Source organism: Sciurus carolinensis, chromosome 19, assembly GCF_902686445.1.
Source record: "Sciurus carolinensis chromosome 19, mSciCar1.2, whole genome shotgun sequence".
NCBI classification, from domain to species: domain Eukaryota; kingdom Metazoa; phylum Chordata; class Mammalia; order Rodentia; family Sciuridae; genus Sciurus; species Sciurus carolinensis.
This window is the reverse complement of record NC_062231.1, coordinates 16,086,268-16,107,041: the sequence shown is the minus strand read 5'-3', so window position 1 is coordinate 16,107,041 and position 20,774 is coordinate 16,086,268. Positions and strand designations below refer to the sequence as shown.

Below are 20,774 nucleotides of genomic sequence, written 5' to 3'. Positions count from 1 at the left end.
TAGGCTAGTTTCTGTAGCCAAATTTGTTTAGAAACGCCATATATTTCTCTTGGAGACTTGCATTAGACATTAAATAGCACGTTCAAGGTTCTGACAAGTTTTGCAATAAAGAAATCCATTTAGGCCACATTATCCCCAGATCCTATTTGAACTCCCCCCCCCCCCGCACACACACACACTTTTTTTTCGTGCAACATAAGTTCTCATAAACTTAAAGTTCCAAAGCACTTTAAGATTTGGCAGAGGCATTACCTCATTGGTGCCTGGCCACAAGCCCAAGGACTCTTGGGAAACAGTGTGGTAGAGTGAGCCAGGACACAGGAGGACTTGGTTCTGGTACTGCCTCTGTTCCTAGTTCCCCTTCTCTGGCCTCAATGTTATCATCCATAAAAATGATCTCTCTTGTTCATTTCAGGTCTAAAATTCTGACCCTGTTTGTGTTTTTAGTCTAACATCTAATGTGATTTTAAAACACAGAAACAGTTGAAAGGGTTTCCAGTGGACACCTGTATACCCACTGTCATGGCACTACGATGAAATTTCTACTTCCTTGCTTTGTCACATCTTTATCTGTCCATCCAACCTTCTGTCCATCTGTAGTCTCATCTTGATGCATTTTTAAATAAGTTGCAATATCTGTCTCTTTTACCCCCAAACATTTTACCATCCAATTCTTGCTTTTGAAGATGAGAAAATGGCAACTCAGAGAGGTCAGCAGACTCTCTAAAAGGTGCACAGCCAGGGTAAATACTGTGTTCCAAGACCACTACTCTATGCTCTACCCTGGGACTGACCCACATTCTCTAGTGGACTCTGCAAGCCCCAGCTCCTCTTACTGAAAAGGATTAAGGCTGGTGTTATATCCTCCTTGAAGGACCTGCCCTTTCAAAATCATTATGCCACCAGTTTCAGATCTGAAATCTTGGGTTAGACAGAGGTTCTAAATACAGAATGGTATTTGCTATAACTGCATTGTGGTTATGGCTCCAACTTTTCCAGCCCACTCTTTAAGGCCTATGATGACAGGTGCTTTCCAATCGATGAGGTTCACGGAACTGGAGAAAGGATGCACATGTTAGGTGTACATACATCTGAGGAGTTCCGTCCCCTCCAGGAATCCTGTTGAGAAGCTGCAGCAGAGAACATTGGGGGTATGACGAGAAAAGGTTCCAGGTGGGAGGACAGAGAAGTCTCTCTTTTATGGTCCATATGCACTAAACAGCATCTTGTGTCTAAAATGCATGTTCTAGGGCCCCAGCTTCAGAGAATGATTCAGTAATAGGGCCCCGGAATCTGCATTTTAATGCAAATCCATCCATGATTTACAGGTGACCCGCAAATCCCCCTTTAAAAAGGTCCCTTCTAGGTAACAAAACAGAATCCAATTACCTCCAGAGTCAGACTGTGGTGTATGGTGGGTTTGGGTATATCATACAAGAGGGTTTTCTTTCTGGGTCTTAGAGCATTTTCCAACAGAAAATTCTGGGACTTTGGAGAATGGGACCAGGACTCCCTTCTGCCCCCGGCTGCATCCCATGCACCTGCCATCATCAGACAGCTAACTGTGAAGCCCTAAAGGAGAAATGGAATCTATAAACCAATAGATATGGTCCTCTTCTTTGAGAAAGTAAAAAGGCAAAGCAATGTATGAAAAAAAGATGTTTATTAAGTGCACCTGTACAAAGCAGACATATCATGATTGGCCACATCACTCATCAGTTGGCACAGTACACAGGGGTCACCACAGTGGGACAAAACTAACACTGTGTGTTTAGTGGTATTTCACTGCAACTGAATACAAAAGAAAAAAGAAAAAAAGAAAAAGTAAAGAATTCTGAAACCAGGATCTCCATCAGAGGCATTTATGTCCCCTTGCATTTTCTGAAATGGTGACACATAGACTCATTTCCAAAAGGAGATCATGTTATGCAGATTTTGTTTAGGGATTGAAGAAATAATGCTCAGGGCCTACACATTCACTTTTGATGATCAGAACTGTGAAACACTCCAGCAGGCTCCAGTTGACTGGCACCTCCAGTCATGCATGAGATGGTGAACAGGTTTGGAACTAAAGGAAGAGGCAGACGCTGGGCAGACTTCAGGCAGGGGGTCTGGGAAAGGACACAGATAACCAAAGTCCAGGGAGAATTTTGGACCTCTGCACTCATTCTTCTAGACTTTGCTTGGAGAAAGACCAAGAGACAAAATATTCTCAGGGATGAGATTGGGAGGAGAGAGTATAAATCCAGGGCTGTTGTTGAAATCAAATGTCACTTGTGTGCCATAAAACACAGACTCTGGTATCATTACAAGACCCCAAGTACCAGGTAGGGCTTTTGCATGAACAAAATGATGACAGCATCCCAGCTGGGTTTGATGCCCAAGACCCTCACAACTCCAGGGTACCAGGAAGGTGACTACCACCCTGGTCCCCAGTAACCTCAGTTGGCTCCAAGGATGGCAGCTTTTCAGGAAACAGCAAGACCAGAGCATCTGCAAGGCACAGACCCCACTACCACTGCATTTGCACCACAATGATCCAAGACATGGGCACAGAGACCCCAAACCAGCATCCTGGTAGCTTCCCAAAGAGGAAGGATGGGCTGGTGTTGGCACATGTCACAGCACCAAGGTGCAAGGTCTGAATCCACAGATGGTATTGCCTTCCATCTCCAGTTGATACTGAAAATCTTGTACTAAATTATAAGATTTTGAACACTGGCATTTCAACGTGTGCCTCTTCTCTCCAAGAACATCGAGACCATGCTGGCTCATTTGTGTGCATGCTTTGTGTGTGTGTGTGTGTGTGATGGAATTGTGGCTTTGGGAAAGTACTCTTGCTGTATCTCAGTCAATTCAAAAATGTGTCTAGTTAGTCAAAGGTGCCCCAGAGTGCACTAAGCTAACCAATCCCAGACAGAAAATCTCTGATCAATAGTGTCCTGTATTTAATGACTAAAGGTATTTCTTAGACATAGTCAGGTGCTATCCACTGGCTGAGAGTACTTTTGAGAACATGTTTATCAGAAAAGCAAAACCTTTGAGGTCCATGGAGAATTGCTATTCTGAATAAAACATGACAATCTGCAGCTACAAGGTGTCCCCTGTGCCCTTATTAGAGCCAGGTGACAGTGTTATTGCCACTGCTACTGTTGGCCAAAATGGCAACACCCTCTCTTGCAGAAACTCGGAAGTAGTGAGTCACATAAGAAACGAGAGCTCCGGGAGGTAAGAAATTCCAAGCAATTCATCCATCATGCTGGCTTTCCCTGAATTCAACTGCAGAACATTTTTTATTTTGTATCTTTTACATGTACAGTTCAGATACACAAAAAAAATCCCCAAAAAGTTGGTTTTTAATATGTCCTCAAAATTGTGCACCATCACTACCAATTCTAAACTATTTTCGCCACCCAAAAAATAAACCCAACATGCTCTCAATTTCTTGTGGTTTCCAGTCCCTGAAAATCATTATTCTATATTCAATTTCTATAGATTTCTATAGTTCATATGGACATTTCAGACAATAGGATCAAACAATGTGTGGCTTTTTGCATCTGGTTTCTTTTACTCAGCATTTTTTAAGGTTCATCTATGCTGTAGTATGAATTGGTACTTTCTTTTCATAGCTGAATACTTTTCCAATGTATAGATATGCATTTTTTAATCCATTCATCAGTTGGTAGACAATTGGGTATTTCTTCTTTGGGACATTAATAAATTATGTTGTGGTCAACTCTGGTATATAAGTTTCGGTGTATATATCTTTTCATTTCTCTTAGGTTTAAAACAAAGAGTGGCAGTTCTAAATCCTATAGTCATTCTATGCTTACCTTTTGAGAAACTGCCAAACTGGTCTCCACCATGGTTGCATCACTTGCATTCCCACTAGCAATTAATGAAAGTTTCACTTTCTCTACATCCTTGTCAACCCTTGTTATTGTCCAGTCTTTAGAATGTAGCCATCCTAAAAAGAAGTGGAATCTCACTGTGGTTTTGACTTGCATTCTCCTAATAAATAATAATGTTGAGCATCATTTCATCTGCTTATTGGTGTCTTGTATACCTTCTTTGGAGAAATATCTATCCAAATCTTTGCCAATTTTTAAATTGGCTGACTTTTCTGTTTATTGATTTTTAAGCATTATGTATTTTGTATACATATCCCTTATCAAATATGATTTGCAAATATTTTCTCCTATTCTATAGTTCTCTTTTTACTCTCTGGATAATTATAAAACAGTTTTGTATTTTGATGAAATCCAATTAATCTATTTGTCCTTTGCTTGTATCTGTGGTGTCACATCAAAGCAACAATTGTCTAATCCAAGATCACAAAGATTTATGCCTGTTCTCCTCTAAGAGTTTTATAGTTTTAGTTTTTCCATTTAGGTCTTGGATAAATCTTGAGTTGGTTTTTGGTATGGTATGAATGAGTAAGGGTTCAACTTCATTCTTCCATGCGTGCATATTCAGCACCATTTGTTTGAAAAATGATTGTTTCCCTACAGAATCATCTTAGTACTCTTGGTAAAAGTAAATTGACCATAAACACAAGGGATCATAGCTGTACTTTTTATTCTACTCCATTGCTCTAAATGTCTATCCATAATTCAGTTCCACACTGTTTTGATTACTATAGCTTTAGAGTAACTTCTGAAATCAAAAAGTGTGAATCCACCAACTTTGCTTTTCTTTTTCAAGGTTTTTTTGGTTATTCTTGGTTCCATGAATTGCCTTATGAATTTTAGGAGCAGCTCATCAATTTTTGCAAAGAATCCAGTTAATATTTTGATAAGAATTGCATTAACTCTGTGCAACAATTTGGATAGTATTGAGGTATTAACAATAGTAAGTCTCTGATCCATGAATGCAGGTGTCTTCATTAATGAAAGACTTTAATTTCTTTCAATGATATTTCATAGTTTTCAAGGCACAAGTTTTGCATTTCTTATGTTAACTGTGTTCCTATTTTATTCTTTATGATGCTATTATAAAAGGGATTATTTCTTAATTTTTGTATTGTTTATTGGTAGTATAAAGAAATGCAATTTACCTTTATATATTGATCTTCTATCCTGCAACTTTGGTGAACTCATTTATTAGTCTCATAGGGGTGTGTGTGTGTGTGTGTGTGTGTGTGTGAATTCCTTAGGACTTTCTATATATTCAAAACCTGCCATGTACAAACAGCTCTAGTTCTTCCTTCCCATCTGGATTCCTTTTATTTCTCTTTCCAAAATGCTTGTTAAATATTAGCTTCTTAAACATTTTCACACCAAGTGCTCATTTGTTACCTGTGCCAGATGGTCTTAGATAGAACCTCCTCCTCCAAGGGTTATCTTCTGACAGCTGGTCCCAAGGATGTTAAGATTTCTTACTCAGAGGCAAAAGCACTCTCTCTGGGTCAGGAGGAAGTTAGCACCACCCTCCCCAGCTGAGGTCCCACTCACACTTCTTATCCCAAGCCCAGAACACTGGGTATCCTGATCCAGCTGGTCACCAATTCCATACTTACTTCCTTTCACAAGATCCTATAATAAAGGAGTAAAAAGATACTGGAGAGGTCCAGGGGAGAAAACAACCACCCACTGCAGTGAATAGCTTTGGGATCAGGATAGCAGAAGAACATGTGGGAGCCCAGAGGGAACTGTCTGATGGATGAGTCACCCTTACATCTTCCACCACAGAAACCACTTCCCCACCCCATGGCAGTCACACTCAAGCTACCTCAAGGTGTGGAGGGACACAAGCTGATCAATACCTTAGACATACACATATATGGGCCACCAGGGGGTAGACCGTCTACCCCCATCTACCGTCAGCACAACTCAGCCTCAGGAGGTGGCTTTGGCCTAGACCAGTGGGTCACGCTGTGGACGGCTGGGAGCAGCTCCTCTGGCTGGAGCTGCGTCGGCTCAAGACAAAGGTGGACGAGTTGCTCTTTTTGCTGACACTTGTCTCTCCTGGGCGGCTACCCTTCAGGTGGTTAGAGGAGCAACAGAGGAAGCGCTGCACCAGTTCATGGAAGAGGTGGCCCGTGAAGAGCATGTAGATCCAGGGGTTGCAGCAGCTGTTGAGGCTGGCCAGGAGCATGGCAATGATGAAGGCTGACGCTGTGGGGGTGGGAAGAGGCAAACAGGACATCACTATGGGAGCCTTCCCCCACCATCTGATTTACCACTGTTTCCTAGCAACAGCCTTTTCCAGGTACCACCACCTACATCACAAGACAGGGACTAAGGAGGTGATGAATGCCTTCCTTCTGTAACCTTGCTCTGGGAATGTCTCCCAATCTCCCCAGGCTCATTCCAGCCCTCAAAGAGTCTCCCCCTTTCTCTTATCCAAAGTTTACCTGCTGCATGCATCCCTCAGCAAGAGCTGTACACATAGCAGCCACCTGATCCTTTATTACTCACCCAGCAAGTGTTGAATCCCTACTACTTAGAAGGTCAAAGAGCAGCGTCTAGAAGCTGCCAACCCTAGTTTGCATTCTAGTCCCAGAAGTGACTAATTACTTTAGTTCTCCCAAGAAGCTTTAAAGATTTCCTAATCTTTAAACGAGGATAATGAGAGTACCCAAGCCTCCTGGAAGGTGGCCAGGATTAGAGTGTGCCCAATAAATGGTGGTTGCTATCAGGACAGTGTGCCAGGCACCGGGCTCAGCACTGAGGACACAAAAATAAATGAAATGGGAAAGGAAAACATTTAATCCTAGGTACTTTCAAACAGAGGAGAAAAAAAACCTAGGTATTATTATTTAGATATGAAGTATCTCCCAAAAGCTCTTGTGTTAACATTCAGAAATAAAATGATTAGATTATGAGAGCTGTAACCTTATCAGTGGATTAATTCATTAGATGGGTTAATTATATGAATGAATTAACTGGGCAGTAACTGGAGGCAGCTGGAAGAAGTTGGTCATGGGGATGAAACTGCCTTTGGGGGTTATATTTTGACCCTGGTGTGTGTCTGGTGTCTGTCTCTGTCTCTCTCTCCCCCAGCTCTGTCATGAGCTGAGCAGCTTTCCTCTGCCATGCCCTTCCACCATGATATCCTGCCTTACCTCAGGCTCAGAGCAATGGAGTTGGTCCACCATGGACTGAACCTTTAAAACTGAACCCTAAGTAAACTTTTTCTCTTCTAAGTTATTCTTGTCCAATATTTTGATCATGGTGACAAAAAACTGACTAGAACATATAAGTTTCTTTCAATGGTCTCAAATCTGATAAACAGTAGCCATCAGCCAACAGATGAGGCCAGAAACCCATGATAAAAACATGATAAAAACCCATGATAATAACGGGCTGGGGTTGTGGCTCAGTGGCAGAGCGCTTGCCTAGCACAAGTGAGGCACTGGATTCAATTCTCAGCACCACAAATTTTTTTAAAAATGAATAATATAAAGGTCTATCAACATCTAAAAAATTAAAAAAAAAAAAACAAGATAACAACATAACCAAGAATTCCTTTCACAGTCATATCCTCATGAGTAAAGACAACCACAAGAAGACTGGGGAATCCACCAGTCTTCTGTCTTTTCTCAAAAATCTTCCAGAAAGTAACTCCAGAATTCAATGGCTATATCAAGGAAAGAATTCTTCACTGGAGATGCTGGAGTTGACATAACCAATGACGAAGAAAACAGAGTTGTTTGTCTGCAAAGTTTCCAAGCACCAAAAGGAGAAGGGCAGTGGTCCTTCTAAGGCAATTCTAAGGGGGTAGTTCTCAAAGTTGGGCTTCTGAAGCAGCAGCAGCTCGCCCTCTGGAGAAATTTGTTTTAACAAGCCCTCTGAGTGGTTCTGATATACACCTGAGTTTAAGGACTAATTAGTTGGTGTACCTGAACGCATACTACAATGGACTAAAACCAAACATGTTACAAAAGAGGATTTTTAGAAAGCAAAGGATGGGAATCTAATCTTCAGAACAAAAAGAATAGAAAAGAGGAAAGGCCAAAGGAAAAAAACCCACTATCATTGAATTCCTTGCTTTTAATAAAAGAATTTTTTAAAACTTTCTTGTTTTGGATGATTTAGAAGATGAAATTAACTTTAGAATGTCTGCTAAAATATTTTAAAATTAAATTAAAAATCACCCACAAGACTTGAAATAGAATGTGTTCAAAATCATAAACGAAGCAAAATCAACATGTAAAAATGAAAGTTTTTAAAAGGCATCAAAAAGTAAACCATCAGTCACAGAAGGAAGAATAAAGGTATGAAGTGGGACAGAAGGAAATATAGGAATGAAGTTCACACATGGAAGGAAAGCCTCCAAATTTTACTTTGTATACAATTACATGATACAGGTTGCGCATACCTAGTAGGAAAAGAAAAATCTCAAATGCTCCAAAATCAGAAACTTTCTGAGCCCTGACACAAGGCCACAAGTAGAATTTTCCACATCTGCCCTCTTGTGATAGATCACAGTCAAAATGTAGCTGCACTAAAACTCTCCTATGAGATGGCCTTCTGTCTATTTAAGGTATAAATCAAACAAATCAACTTCATGTTTAGACTTGGGTTTCTTCCCTATTATGGTTTAGACATGAGGTTTCCCCTGAAAGCTGATGTCTGAAATAATGAAAGAAGGTTTAGAGGTGAAATGATTGGGTTATGAGAACCTTAACCCACTCTGTGTATTAATCCACTGATAGGGATTAAATGGGGGGCAACTGTAGGCAGGAAGGGTGTGGCTGGAGGAGGTGGGTCACTGGGGGCATGCCTTTGGGGTTTATATTTTGTCCCTCGTCTGGAGTGTCTCTCTGCTTCCTGTCGCCATGTCCTGAACTGCTTTCCTCTGCCATTCCACCATGATGTTCTGCTTTATCCTGGTCCCAGAGCTGTAGTGTCAGCTGCTATGTGTGGTCTAAGACCTCCGTGAGCCAAGTAAACTTTTCCTGCTCTAACTGTTCTTGTCATGTCTTTTGGTCTCACGGTGGCAAAAAAAAAAAAGCTGACTAAAATATATCCCAAAGCCCACCCCCTGCAAATACAAATACATATACAAAATCTGAAATACTTCTGGTCCTAAGCATTTCAGATAGGGGATCCTCAGCCTATAACCTTGTCCACTTATTTAAGCTATTTGCCTCACTCTTTACTTTCGGATCTTCTAATTTTTTTTATCCTTTTAAAATGTCTTGGTACCCTTTACTACTAATTCAGGGACCCTTTACTACTGAGCTACATCCCGAGTCCTTTTTTATTTTTGAGACAGGGTCTAAGTTGCCAAGGCAACTTGAACTGGCAATCCTCCTGTCCTAGTCTCCTAAGTCACTGGGATTGCAGGCATGTGCCACCACACCCGGCTATCCTATTTTTAAAAAGAAAAACAAGAGTACAAAAAAAGTAAATAATTAATTGCTAGCTAGTTACACAAGTCTTTCTATCTCCAAACAGCAAAGCCTGGATGGGAGATGTTTGGTCCAAGGCCAGAATCTCTGCTCCCACCTGGCGGCCAGAGACATGAATGACTGGCCTGGCCTGGACAGGCTCCTCGGGGGATGAACAGCCTCCTCTAAGGTGTACCTACTTACGTCAAGTTACCAACGCTAAGGGCACATTTGGATTTTTAAAACTGGCAAGATCTTAATCATCCAAAGACATGAATGCAAAGCGGGTAGGATGTGAAGTCGCTACCACTGGCCAGCAAGAGAGCTATGTGGGAATAGACAAGAGGGACCACAGAGACTGCTTTGATGGAGGAAAGTGGCAGGAATAAAAAGCCCATGGTCTAGCAGCATTCTGGGACTTTCAGGCGAACAAGAGGTGGGGAAGAAGAAACTAGAAAGATGGTTTAGAATTAGCTGAGGGAGATGTTGAATCCAGTGAGCAACCATCAGTCCTGGTTTTACCACTTGGTAGCTGTGTGTTCTTGGGCACACCTCTCTTGACTTGAGTTTCTCCACCTGAGAAATGGGGATAATGAAAAAGCTTCTTCACAGAATTATTTCAAGACTGACTTAGATGGGATACTGTTATGGTTTGGATGAAAGGTGCCTTCCCAAAGCTCCTGTTAATGCAGGAATATTCAGAAGTGAAATGATTAGACTGTGAGAACTGTAATCTCATCAGTCCATCTGCATGGACTGACAGGGTGGTCACTGTAGGCAGGTAGGGCACGGTTGGAGGAGGTGGGTCCCTGGAGGTAAGCCCTAGAAGAGTATATCTTCCCTGGGGACCCCTCCCTCTATGCTCTCTCTTCTTCCTGGTTGCACTCCTCCAACAGACCCTTCTGCATCATGTTGGGCCCAGAGCAATGGACTCAGTTAACCATGGACTGAACCTCTGGAACCATGACTCAAAATAAACTTTTCCTCCTCTAAGTTGTTTGTTAGGTATTTTGGTCACAGCAATGAAAAGCTAATAGAAATCAAGTGTGGTTCAGGATTCCTGGCACTTTTTAACAACAAACAACAGAGTCAAGGTACAGTCATTGCCATTAGAACGATGTGTAAGTACTCAATCAATAGGCTAATTTTCCAATCAATAACAAGCTAGGACACAAAGGGGAGACTCCACTCCCTCAGCTGGAGTGTGTCTCAGGCTATGAAGCAGCCCTGGGTGGCACATAAAACTCAGGACCCCCCCCTGGCTGTGCATCTGGAAACATCACTGCCACAGGGTGGTATCTGTTCATTGTGGATCTTGAGCCAGACTGCCTGGCTAAGAAGGTTCGTTTATATGAAGATTCACTTCCTGGCTCAAAAGGCCCCACCACCAACTAAACCTTCAGGGTGGATCTGCCCTTCTCAGTTAACCTGAATTTTCTGATAGGTTTAGACAGGATGAAAGATGGGCCATTTGCAGGGAGCACAGGGGAAATGTCTAGGCTCCATGAAGTTGACAGTATCCTGAAACAAATAATGAACAAGCATTAGATAACAATGCCCTTGTCTCGTGCTGTCTTTATTGGGGTACTGAAAGTATCTCATCTTGCCCTGCAGCTTACAGGTCCTGCGTCACTGGAGGGAGAAGTACTGAGATGGGCTTTAACTCACTGGTGGGCCTGGACTTTCCAGCTGAGAGAAGCTGCTGTCTTAATAGTTCTTTTTGCTTTCTGCTCACTGCCTTCCAGCTTGAAGTTCCAGGGCTATGCCACCCTCCTGGTGTTCTTCCCTGCTGAGATCTTTAGCAGAGTTTATTGTCTTCTTTCAAAATGCACCCACCTGCTGGGTAGTGCTCACAGGGAACTGATTGAAAAGGTGAATTAGACACTACCTCGGAGTTGTGTCTAGCAGGTCAGGAGTAAATGCTGTGGTGTCCCTACCCCTTTTGGACCCCAGTCACCCACTCCCTCCACCTGCCAGAGAGCTAGTTGGCAAGGTAAACAGAGTGTTCTGCTCCTGCTCCAGGCCTTAACTTTGACCAGAAGTTGCCCCATGCAATGACTGCTCAATCAAATGGATTTCCATAGATTACCTGGGGAGAGGACAGGAGGCATTCACAGGAGCAGGTAGGTAGGAGGAGCCTGAACACAGAATTCCCATGCAAATCCTTGGTGCCTAAGTCCCCCTTTCCCCTCTTTACACTCTGAGCCACATCAACTGTTTCAGCATTAGTTTCCTTATCAGTAGAATGGAGGTCACACAAGATCATTAAAAAGGAAATTTTTTTAAAAGATCGTGTAAAAGGGCTTTCTGAATGGCAAGTCATTTAGTCTAGTGATGATGATGATGATGATGATAATTACTGGTTAAGAGATAGAATCAACTTCATCAACTGCAGTAATTTATAAAGCCCAAGGTCAGGGATTTCTGCTCAGGTCAATTAAAGAAACTATCCTTAGCCCCTTTTTCTCTAGCACTTCTCAAAAAAAGAAATTAAAAGCAACAAAGAAAAACTCAGAGCCCTGAGACTGAATGATGTGACCAAAACAAAACAAAACAAAAAAACCTCTAGATAATCCATTTTGGAAAAACTCATGCTACCAATGACCTAAGAAACCCCAAAGGCAGGATTGCTACAACTGTGGGCAAAAGCAGAATTTCAGAGTCTTCCCTGTAAGAGTCAGTTCTAAAGTCATGTCTGTCCCATTCTTCTGCCATAAAACTCACAACTTCCCCTGTGACCAACATGCCCAAGCTGCTAACCTGCGGTCCCTGATCCTTGTGGGGAAAAGAAGGTGAATGGGAGGCACCAGTCCCCCCAGCCTATCCTGGAGATGCTGGCCCCATGCTCAGGGAATGTCGGGGGAAGGAAGAAGTCAAACATTTGTCCACCTTTCATTCCAGTTCCTCTAATGCCAGGCACTGAGCTGGCTCTAGGGCCTTTGCAGCTCCATCAAGTCCCTGCCTCAAAGGATTCACGGACTGACTGTAGGCAAGAGGGAAGTATATGTCCAGAACCATATCAAATGGGGGTTGCAGCCTTTGGGAGAGGGGCTGACAGGTGCAGGACTGGAAGTAAGAGTGGTCTTCAGCTGGGGCTCCTACTTGCCAATGAGCAGAAAAGGCCAAGCACCAAAAGTAAATGTCACTGGCTGGGCAGTTTTGCCCCCTGAAGAGGAGAAATCCACTCTGGATTTCTGCTCAGCATCATGATTCATGCAGGGTGGGAGGCAGAGGGCTGCTGGAGGATGGTAAGCGCCAGGCATTCCATCCTCACCAGCCTGACTTTACTCATGTCCCAAGAACTCCCCTGTTCGGACTTCCCGGCACTCCCTCCACCCCAGCACTGAAGGACCAAATTAGCCCAGAGCAGCTGCCGGGCAGCTGGCCACCATCTCTCTGGGCTATGTCGTTCCTGAGGCAACTAACACGCTCCATATGCAGTTCAAAGGCAGACAGCTGAGCTGTCAACTTCGTCAACTTTAAAAGAGACCGACACGAGGGAAACGAATCACTTGGTGCAAGACCTCCCCTTGGACTATCAGGACTTTGGGTGTCCAGTCCCTTATTCCTATAGGGACTGTGTGAGCCTTTGGCAGTCAGACTACAGAAGGCCTTTTAAAACTGGCTTTGAAATGTATGCTTGTGTAAAGATCAAGTTCCAATATATATTACAGGATACCTTCTTTGGAAAAAACACAATTTTACAACTGTGATTTTTCTAAAAATCCCAGATGTGTTACCAACCCAGGTACTGCAGGGTTAGGGTGAAGAGCCAAATTTGGAGGCTATAGAGTTTCAAATGGGCTTCTTTTATGGCACAGGTTAAACCTAGTAAACATGTTGGACTCACTGGGCTGGGCCTGGAGAATAATTGCATTTTGGAAGAATAAAGGGCAGATGTCTCTTGCAAATGACAAGGCCATTCTAGTTCTTTGAAGAACATCCACTACAGGTCACGTGTAGGCAAACCAAGGATTTTGGCCAAAGAGATATTACATTAAAGCTCTGCTACTCAAAGTGAGTTCAGTGGGCCAGCTACATGGCATCACATAGGCACCACCTATATACTTGCCAAAAATGCATTCTTAGGGCTCCGCTACAGAGCTACTGAATCAGATCAGTATTTTAACAAGTTCCTCAAGTGATTTGTGTGCAAATAAAGAAACATCTTTCCAACTGACTAAAATTGTATGGAGTATGGAATAAGAAGATAAGATAGTTTCCATCCAAGGGTCTCAAAAGAGAATGTACCTGCTTCTTTGCCTAACAAGTTTCTACTTATCCTTCAAACCCCTTTTCAAATGTTACTTCCTCCCTGAAACCTTCCCAGTTTTTTTCTTCCACCAGGAGAAAGAATTAACTAATATTCACACCACTTGATAAATTAAGTACAGCATTATCCTATCACATTGCCGTTATTTTTGTTTATACTCCTTGGATGGGGACTATGTCCCATTTGTAGCTCTGCCCCTGGCTGCCAGTAGAGATTGGAAAACAGGAAGAGTTCAATAAAGGACTGAATTGAATTGAAGCATGAAATTAGCAGACAGGAAGTCCTGATAAAGCAGCCGCAACCACTAGCACGTTGGAAAGGCAAAAGGACAATTTTTCTGCTTGACAACAGGGCACAGCCTGCTACAGGGTGACTGGATTCAAATGTAATTCCCTCTAGGAAAATTAAGTTCACACTCAGATACCAAGGTCAAGAGGAGAGAAACGGAATGAGTAAGTGTGGCCATTCAGGTGTGAGCCACGGGCCAGGGAGGGCAGAGGCCCATGGCACACAGAAGTGTCTAGCAAGAGGACAGGACACAGCAGCAACCCCCTCTCCCCTAGCACAAAAGGAAGTGCAAGCAGAGACCAGGAGCACAGGTACTAGGACCCTGAAGATCACCGGGTTGCACAGCCCCCCACCCCTCCTCCAAGGGCCCAACCAGGAGCACTTACAAACTCAGCTAGAAACCCCCTCAGACAAGACATGTCTTTCCTTTCTCTTTACCTTTTAACCCTTGTGTTCCTGAGTCACAGGACTGGCCACCACCCCCAACCGCACTGTAGCGCCTTTGCTAAGATGCTACTCCCACCCTCAATGGCACCAGTTTCCCTCAAGACCCTGAAACTTATTAAAATGTATTTATCATTTTCAAAAAGCAGACATCTTACAGAGCACCCACTATGTGTAAGGTACTATGCCACAGCACAATCCCCCTCCCCCAACCTAAGCTGGATACTTAACCTCAGAAAACTGAGCTGCGGGCAGGGCCAGCCCTACCCAGGGCCAGTGCCATTGCACCACCTAGACACACCTTGGAAGACAGAGTGACACCAACCTGGCAGAAAATGGGGGGGTCCCTCCCAGAGGTCTATGGGTGTACTGAGAACTTTGTGATTAATCTTGGCCATATTAGTCTATATTTATGCATCCATCAAATGGGGAAAAAATATGTAGCAAAGCTTCACCCAATGTTTCTTTTTTTTTCTGTTATTAATCAAACCTTTGGAGGAAAAAAAGGGAAGTCACCTAGGAACACTCTAAAGGGAAAACATTAGCCTTAGTCAAGAATAGAAAAGAACTCGGCTTCGTCAGACAAGAGTTTGGTTGTTAATGGTCCATCTCATGGTAATTTATACTCAAAGGGCCTCACTGGAGAGCTCCTTATGCCAGGTATGAAGCTGTCCAACTGTTGCTGCCCACTCTCCCCACCTGCTCTCCACATGCCTGGATTATCCAAAGAGCATGTTCCTCCAAGGCACTTGCCCCCCTCCCCATACTATGGACACAGTGTCTATGGGAAGGAAAGGCAGAAAGGCCATGCTGGATGGACCACAGGTCCACAGAAACAGGGATGGGGAAACACTTAAAAACAGGCCTCCTATGCATTCCCACCTTCCTTCTGGTCCTGTGTGCCTGACAGATGTTTGGTTGACTGCTGTGATAGAGCACTCACTTCCACCCAGGGTTGCAATTCTACCTCTGGAAGAGAGTTCCAGATAACTACTTATAAAGTTCCTCTCCCTCCCAAGTCCAGCTCTTCACACCCATTCCTGTTCCATCTCCTACACCCCCTCCTCACACATCCCACTCATTTGACAAGCAAGCTTTGGTTGTACCATTGATGCATGTCCAGCTCTGTTCCAGGCACTGGGCACATACTGGTGAGCAGAGCAACAGCATCCCTGCTCACAGACCCCATGCTTCTCCTCCAGGTCTTCATGCATGAGGTCCCACTGTAGCAATGGGATCCCTGAACTTATAATTCTAAATCTCCTGGGGGGAGCCAAGCAAGGGACTCTAGTCTGAATATTTTTGCATCTCTTGTCAATTCTGTTCCTCTTGGAGAGGAAAGGGAGCCTATGTATTAATTCTACTTCCCAGTCAAAATCCCTTGAGTAGCCTGAGCATGCTTCTCTTTCAATCCTTCCTTAATGCTTGCTGATAGCCTTGTTTGAGCCATGTCTCCATGTGGCTGCAAACACCATCACTTATGATGGCCCACCCATTATTGGCAATTATTTAAATCAAGGCCAACTTCTTCCTGGCTGAGCCCACATCCACTCGGACACTTGCAGCCCTGAAGTTGAGGCTGGTGGCCAGAACCTAAGTCCTCACTTCTGGGCTCCAGGAATCTCACATCTGGACTGCCCCCAGGCCACATCCTGGGGTCAGATGTGTTCTGACTACAGCAACATCGTGAGTCCCCCACCCCAGGGTTGTTCCACATTGTTTCTCTTCTTAGCATCCAGTACAGAATGCCAAGGGGGAGCCAAGAAAAGCCCTTTTCCTGTGAATAAGGATAGAAGCAAAGGAGCAAAGGGACATGGGATTGGACATTCTAAAAGTCCACTTCTCCCCTGCCCCTTGAGCTTGATAAGTGACTCTCTACTGAGGGCCTCATCCACAGGGAAATCCTAAGACTACATGTGGCCCAAAGGTCTCTGGCCTACACTTAGATTCTTTTGCATTCTCTCTACTGCTATCTCTCATCTTAAGACAGAGCAATAAGTAGTCTGATGTACTTTTACAGATTGAAACCTCGCTCCATGATTACAACCTGTGTGTTGACCACTCCGGTTCTTTAGGGAGGAAAGAAAGTGAAAAAGAGGAGTAGATGAGAAGGAGTCATACAATACAAAGCTACTTGAGGAGGGTGGTTGGAGGATAAAGAGGGAGAAAACTCACAAATCCTGACCCCAAGAGTCAGGGCATCTGCAGAATCAATGAACAGAATGTTGTAATGTTCTCATCCCAAAAGCAAGGCAGTAAGAGACCAGAGGAATAAAGGGATTCCTCACCCAACATCCCAAAGTTAACAAGGGCAGGAGGAAGAATGAGAGCACAGGTCTCCCAGGATGTGCTCTGAGGGGTGCCAGCCTTCTCCTTCAGTAGTTGGGGTTGGAGTTCCTTAAGACCTAGGTCTGGTCTCTTTGAATCCTGCCAAGGAAACAGGTGTGCTGATGACTTACTTAGAAATACCCACCACTGGATTTTGTGCATCCCAACTCTCGAGTCAGGTGCCCTTCATAAGAAGCCTGGTGAGGAAACCCCACATCCAGTTGCTGCTCTGCCTCTGACTTGCTGTGTGACAGGGGACAAGTGCCTTCCCCTTTCTGATGCCTCTTCAAGGCATCCCCAGGGGATGCATCAGGGATGCAGGCATAGTTTTGCTGTGTCCTCACAGCAATCTTCAGCCCAGATGCTATGCCAGAGGCACCCAATACATTTGGAATAACCAGAGTCCTGGCCACTATCCGGGAGGGCTTCCTAAGGAGCCAGGTGTCTATGGTTTCTGCAAGGGAACAAAGCAAAGTTATCAGTCTGAACGAAGGCAGCTGGCACTGAGCTTTCAGCTTCACAGGATGGATATATACGAGACTACAGAGAGGAGCAATTATTTTATACAGAAACAGGACATTGTGCTGCTAGAGGACAGACAGGGTGGAAGGTCTTCCCTTATAAGCATTATCATCCCAGTTACAGGCCTACTGTCAAACAAGAAGGTGTAGGTCATTGGCCACCAATGATCAGGGTTCCTGCTCTTTCCAAAAAAGCTACTGAACTTGTTGCAGTGAGGGTAAAGCTCTCTGGAGCGCTGTGCTTTGGGGACAGCTGCCCAGCACTAGCCACAGAGCCTCCAGGGTGCTCTCTGTTCCCCAAAGCTCTCTTCCCCAGAAGCCCCATTCAACCACTTCCTTTTGGTTTTCCGACAAGCAAAGGCCAAGTCATGTAACCTTGCTAGTCCTCCAAAGTGCAAGGCTTGCCCTCCCTTCAATATAGAAGTCATGCAGCCTCCCAGTCCAACCTGATCATCCTTCTCCCTATCCCCTAAGTGGAAGTGTCCATTCTGGGGACCCCAGTCCTGCACCTGCCCAGTGCTCCTGAGGGAGTCACCTCTCTACCTCACCAGGCAAAGCATCACTTCCACTAGACAAGGGGTTCTAGAAGTTGTCCTCAACTCCCCAGGGGACCCCAACCTTCCTGGAGTTTGGCCGGACCAACTGCTCACCTCCTGGGGCTGTCCTCACAAACTTAACCTCATGGATTCAAGGCCATCTGGGACTTAAAGTAGAAGATGCCTGAGCATGAGCTTGGGCCCAGGTTGGAAATCTATCTCCACCACTGGCTGGGGAAGACAGCCACCTGAACCTAGTTTCCTCTTCAGTAACCACCAGCCATGGCTACCCAGGCCTGTGCTCTGTCACTTTATGTGCTTTTTCTCATTTCACTACCCTTTTGCCTGGTCAGAATTGGTACTTCTATCATTATTTCAGTTTCACAGAAGGTGAAGGAGAGGCTCAGGGATGTTACTTGGTCAAAATTAACTGGCCATGGGATGCTGGAGACTCAAACGGGCTTATCTCCCAGAAGGCCCCAGAACCCTGGAAGTGCGGAGGTGGGACACTATGGCTTGGCCCCTGCCATGCTCCCTCCTCCAAGTTTCCGCCCAGCTCTACCTTCCTTGGGTGCATTAGTATCCCAGACGCTCCACATCTGCACGAAGAAGAATGGTGTCCAGCATACAATGAAGGCCAGCACGATGATGAAGGTCATCTTGACGGTGCGGATCTTGGCTTTGGAGATGAGTTTGACACTGCTGACCCGCGCCAGGGCCGCGCGACCCTCACCACCCGCCGCCGAACCCTCGGGTCCTTGGGCCTGGGCCGCAGCTGCTGCCGCCGCCGTCTTGAGTCGCAGGTTCTGCCAGATCTTGAAGCTGATGAGGCCATAGCAGGCAGCGAGTACGATGACTGGCACGATGTAGACAGCGAGTGTGATCCACGTGACGTAGGCCTTGGGGCCCCAGGGCTGGATGAAGACCGCCCAGCAGTCAAAGACGCCTTCAGCCACCTCTCGCAGCGAGAAAATGTGCACCTGCGGCGCGCTGGCCACCAGGCAGCCGAGCCACGTGGCTAGCACCGCCAGACGGTCCGTACGCCGGCGCAGTGAGCGCAGCGGCTGGCAGATGGCCAGGCAGCGGTCAAGCGACATGAGCAGCAGCAGGTAGGTGGAGGCGAACATACCCACCACCTGCAGGTACTTGACCAGGCGGCACAACAGGTCTGGCCCGTAGAAGCGGAAGGTGATATCCCACAGTAGCTGCGGCAGCACCTGGAACACAGCTACCACCAGGTCGGCGATACTCAGGTGTTTCATGAAGAAAAAGAGGCGTGAGTGCTTGTGGCGCGTGGTGCGCAGGGCCAGCAGCACACACGCGTTGCCGCTCAGCGCCAGGAAGAGAATGAGGCACAGCACCGCCACTTCCACGCGTGCCAGGGCCTCGTTACGCCGCGGCGGTCCAGAGGTGCAGTTGCCCTCGGTCCCAGGAGGCGCGGCGCTCGCATTGACCGCCTCGGCGCTCCAGTTGGCTGAGAAAGCGCCCTCCATGACCGTGGCCCCGAAGTGCGCCCGGCCTTGAGCCCTTTAAGGCGTAGCGCTACGGGGCGGGGACCCGAAGCGCAGTCCAAGTGCACTGGGAGAAGCGCCTAGGGTTCCACTCCTGAGCTGCTGGATCCGACCCTGCAACAAACCAGCAGGGCGGTAATAGGACTGTCGCGTTTCTTTTACAACGCGCATTAAGGAGCATTCATTCCCTTCCTGGGACTCGGGGCACAACTGCCAGCCGCAGGGTTGCCCAGCCGCCACCCCAGAAATCCCCGTTTGACGTTACCTCCTTGGAGCCACTGCAAATGAGCGGGAATCCTCTAGCCGAGTGCCCGTTTCTTGAGAGGGTCAGCCTTTTCCGCTAGTGGAGAGAGGAGGATCCTAATCAACCACTCTCCTCACTCTCTCCGGGATTGGGATATCCAATCCAGCCTCCTCCCCCAGCGGTCTCCCCAGTTCCACTACACACCGGGGACCCTCAGCACAGCCACCTCCCGCGGGACCCCCAAGTCAGCCCCTCTCCTGTTAAACCTAACTCCAGGTACTTCCCCTCGAGATAGCGACCAGCCACTGGCCTGGAATACCCCTGCTCAGGTCTATCCCCCTCCAATCTCCTGTTGGTAAAACGCTCAGCCATCGCTGCCCGAACTTCTATAAGGGCAGCTTGCGTAGAACTCTGGTCCAGCAGTCCCTCCCAGGGAAGCTCCTGCCTCAAAATCTATCTCCCAGGATGCCCAATCGCCGCCAGCCAGACCTTTGACCGAGGCACTTCCCCTGGAGATCCTCCCCAGCCCAGCAACCTCGAAGGTTCAGGAGTCCGACTAGCGTCTTGGCCCCCCGACAGACAAGGGCTCCACATCTTAGTCCCAAGCTGTCACTTTATACCTCGTGGAACACCCTGTGCGCCTGCAGGAACCAGAAGCGCGACGCACCCCACCACCTCCTCTCCAACCCAGATGTCCCCACTAGCCCTAGCCATCCCGTCCGCCCGTGAGCAGGACCCAGCTACCTGCACCAAGTCCTCAGGTTGACTTAAAGTTGACTCCCCGGGGAAGTTGCACCGCTGCTGGTGGACTCAAAGACGAGTGCACTCCGGGACCAGGTTGGGAGGGCAGCTGAAGGCACCCAGTTTGTCACCACCTGAGGTCTGGGACTCAGGAGCCCTGATTGGAATACCCTCCTCGCCCGCAGCTTTGCTGGTGATTGGATGGGAATAGAAGGCAATCGAAGAGCGCTGCCAAGGCTGTGCGCGAGGACAGCGTCGGGATGCGGCGCTGAATGCGGGTGGCCGACTTTTCTGCAGCTAGGGTCCGGGGTGCGCTGCCACATGAATCCGCAAGGGGGCGTGGGAGGCCGGCCGCGAGGACCCCAGATGATCGGGTTAGCTTGCTCGGTTAGCTCGCGGGCTGTTTATCCCAAGAGTGGTAACGAACTGGCTTATTTCGCAGTAGTTTAAAACCTCTAGAGGCTCGGGACTCGTAAATAACCCCCTGGTTTCTTCCTTTCTTGGTTTAGAAGCTCCTGAACCTTTCATTGAAGAGTAATGTTTTCCCGAAT

At 46.2% G+C, this 20,774-nt stretch overlaps 1 protein-coding gene across 2 annotated transcripts; it reads right to left on the bottom strand.

Moving 5' to 3' along the window:
• Window positions 1–1,650: 1,650 nt before the first annotated feature.
• On the bottom strand, window positions 1,651–20,504 carry Oxtr (oxytocin receptor). 2 transcript variants are annotated; one of them, XM_047534872.1, is made up of 4 exons: window positions 20,227–20,504; window positions 19,504–19,578; window positions 18,290–19,352; window positions 1,651–6,116 (listed from the first exon to the last, which is right to left on the bottom strand). In XM_047534872.1, exons 3-4 carry the CDS (start codon window positions 19,218–19,220, stop codon window positions 5,869–5,871), a joined length of 1,179 nt encoding a protein of 392 aa, XP_047390828.1. In that variant the 5' UTR covers window positions 19,221–19,352; window positions 19,504–19,578; window positions 20,227–20,504; the 3' UTR covers window positions 1,651–5,868. The 2 variants fall into 2 exon arrangements, with proteins under 2 accessions (XP_047390828.1, XP_047390829.1); XM_047534873.1 differs by lacking the exon at window positions 19,504–19,578.
• Window positions 20,505–20,774: the final 270 nt, after the last annotated feature.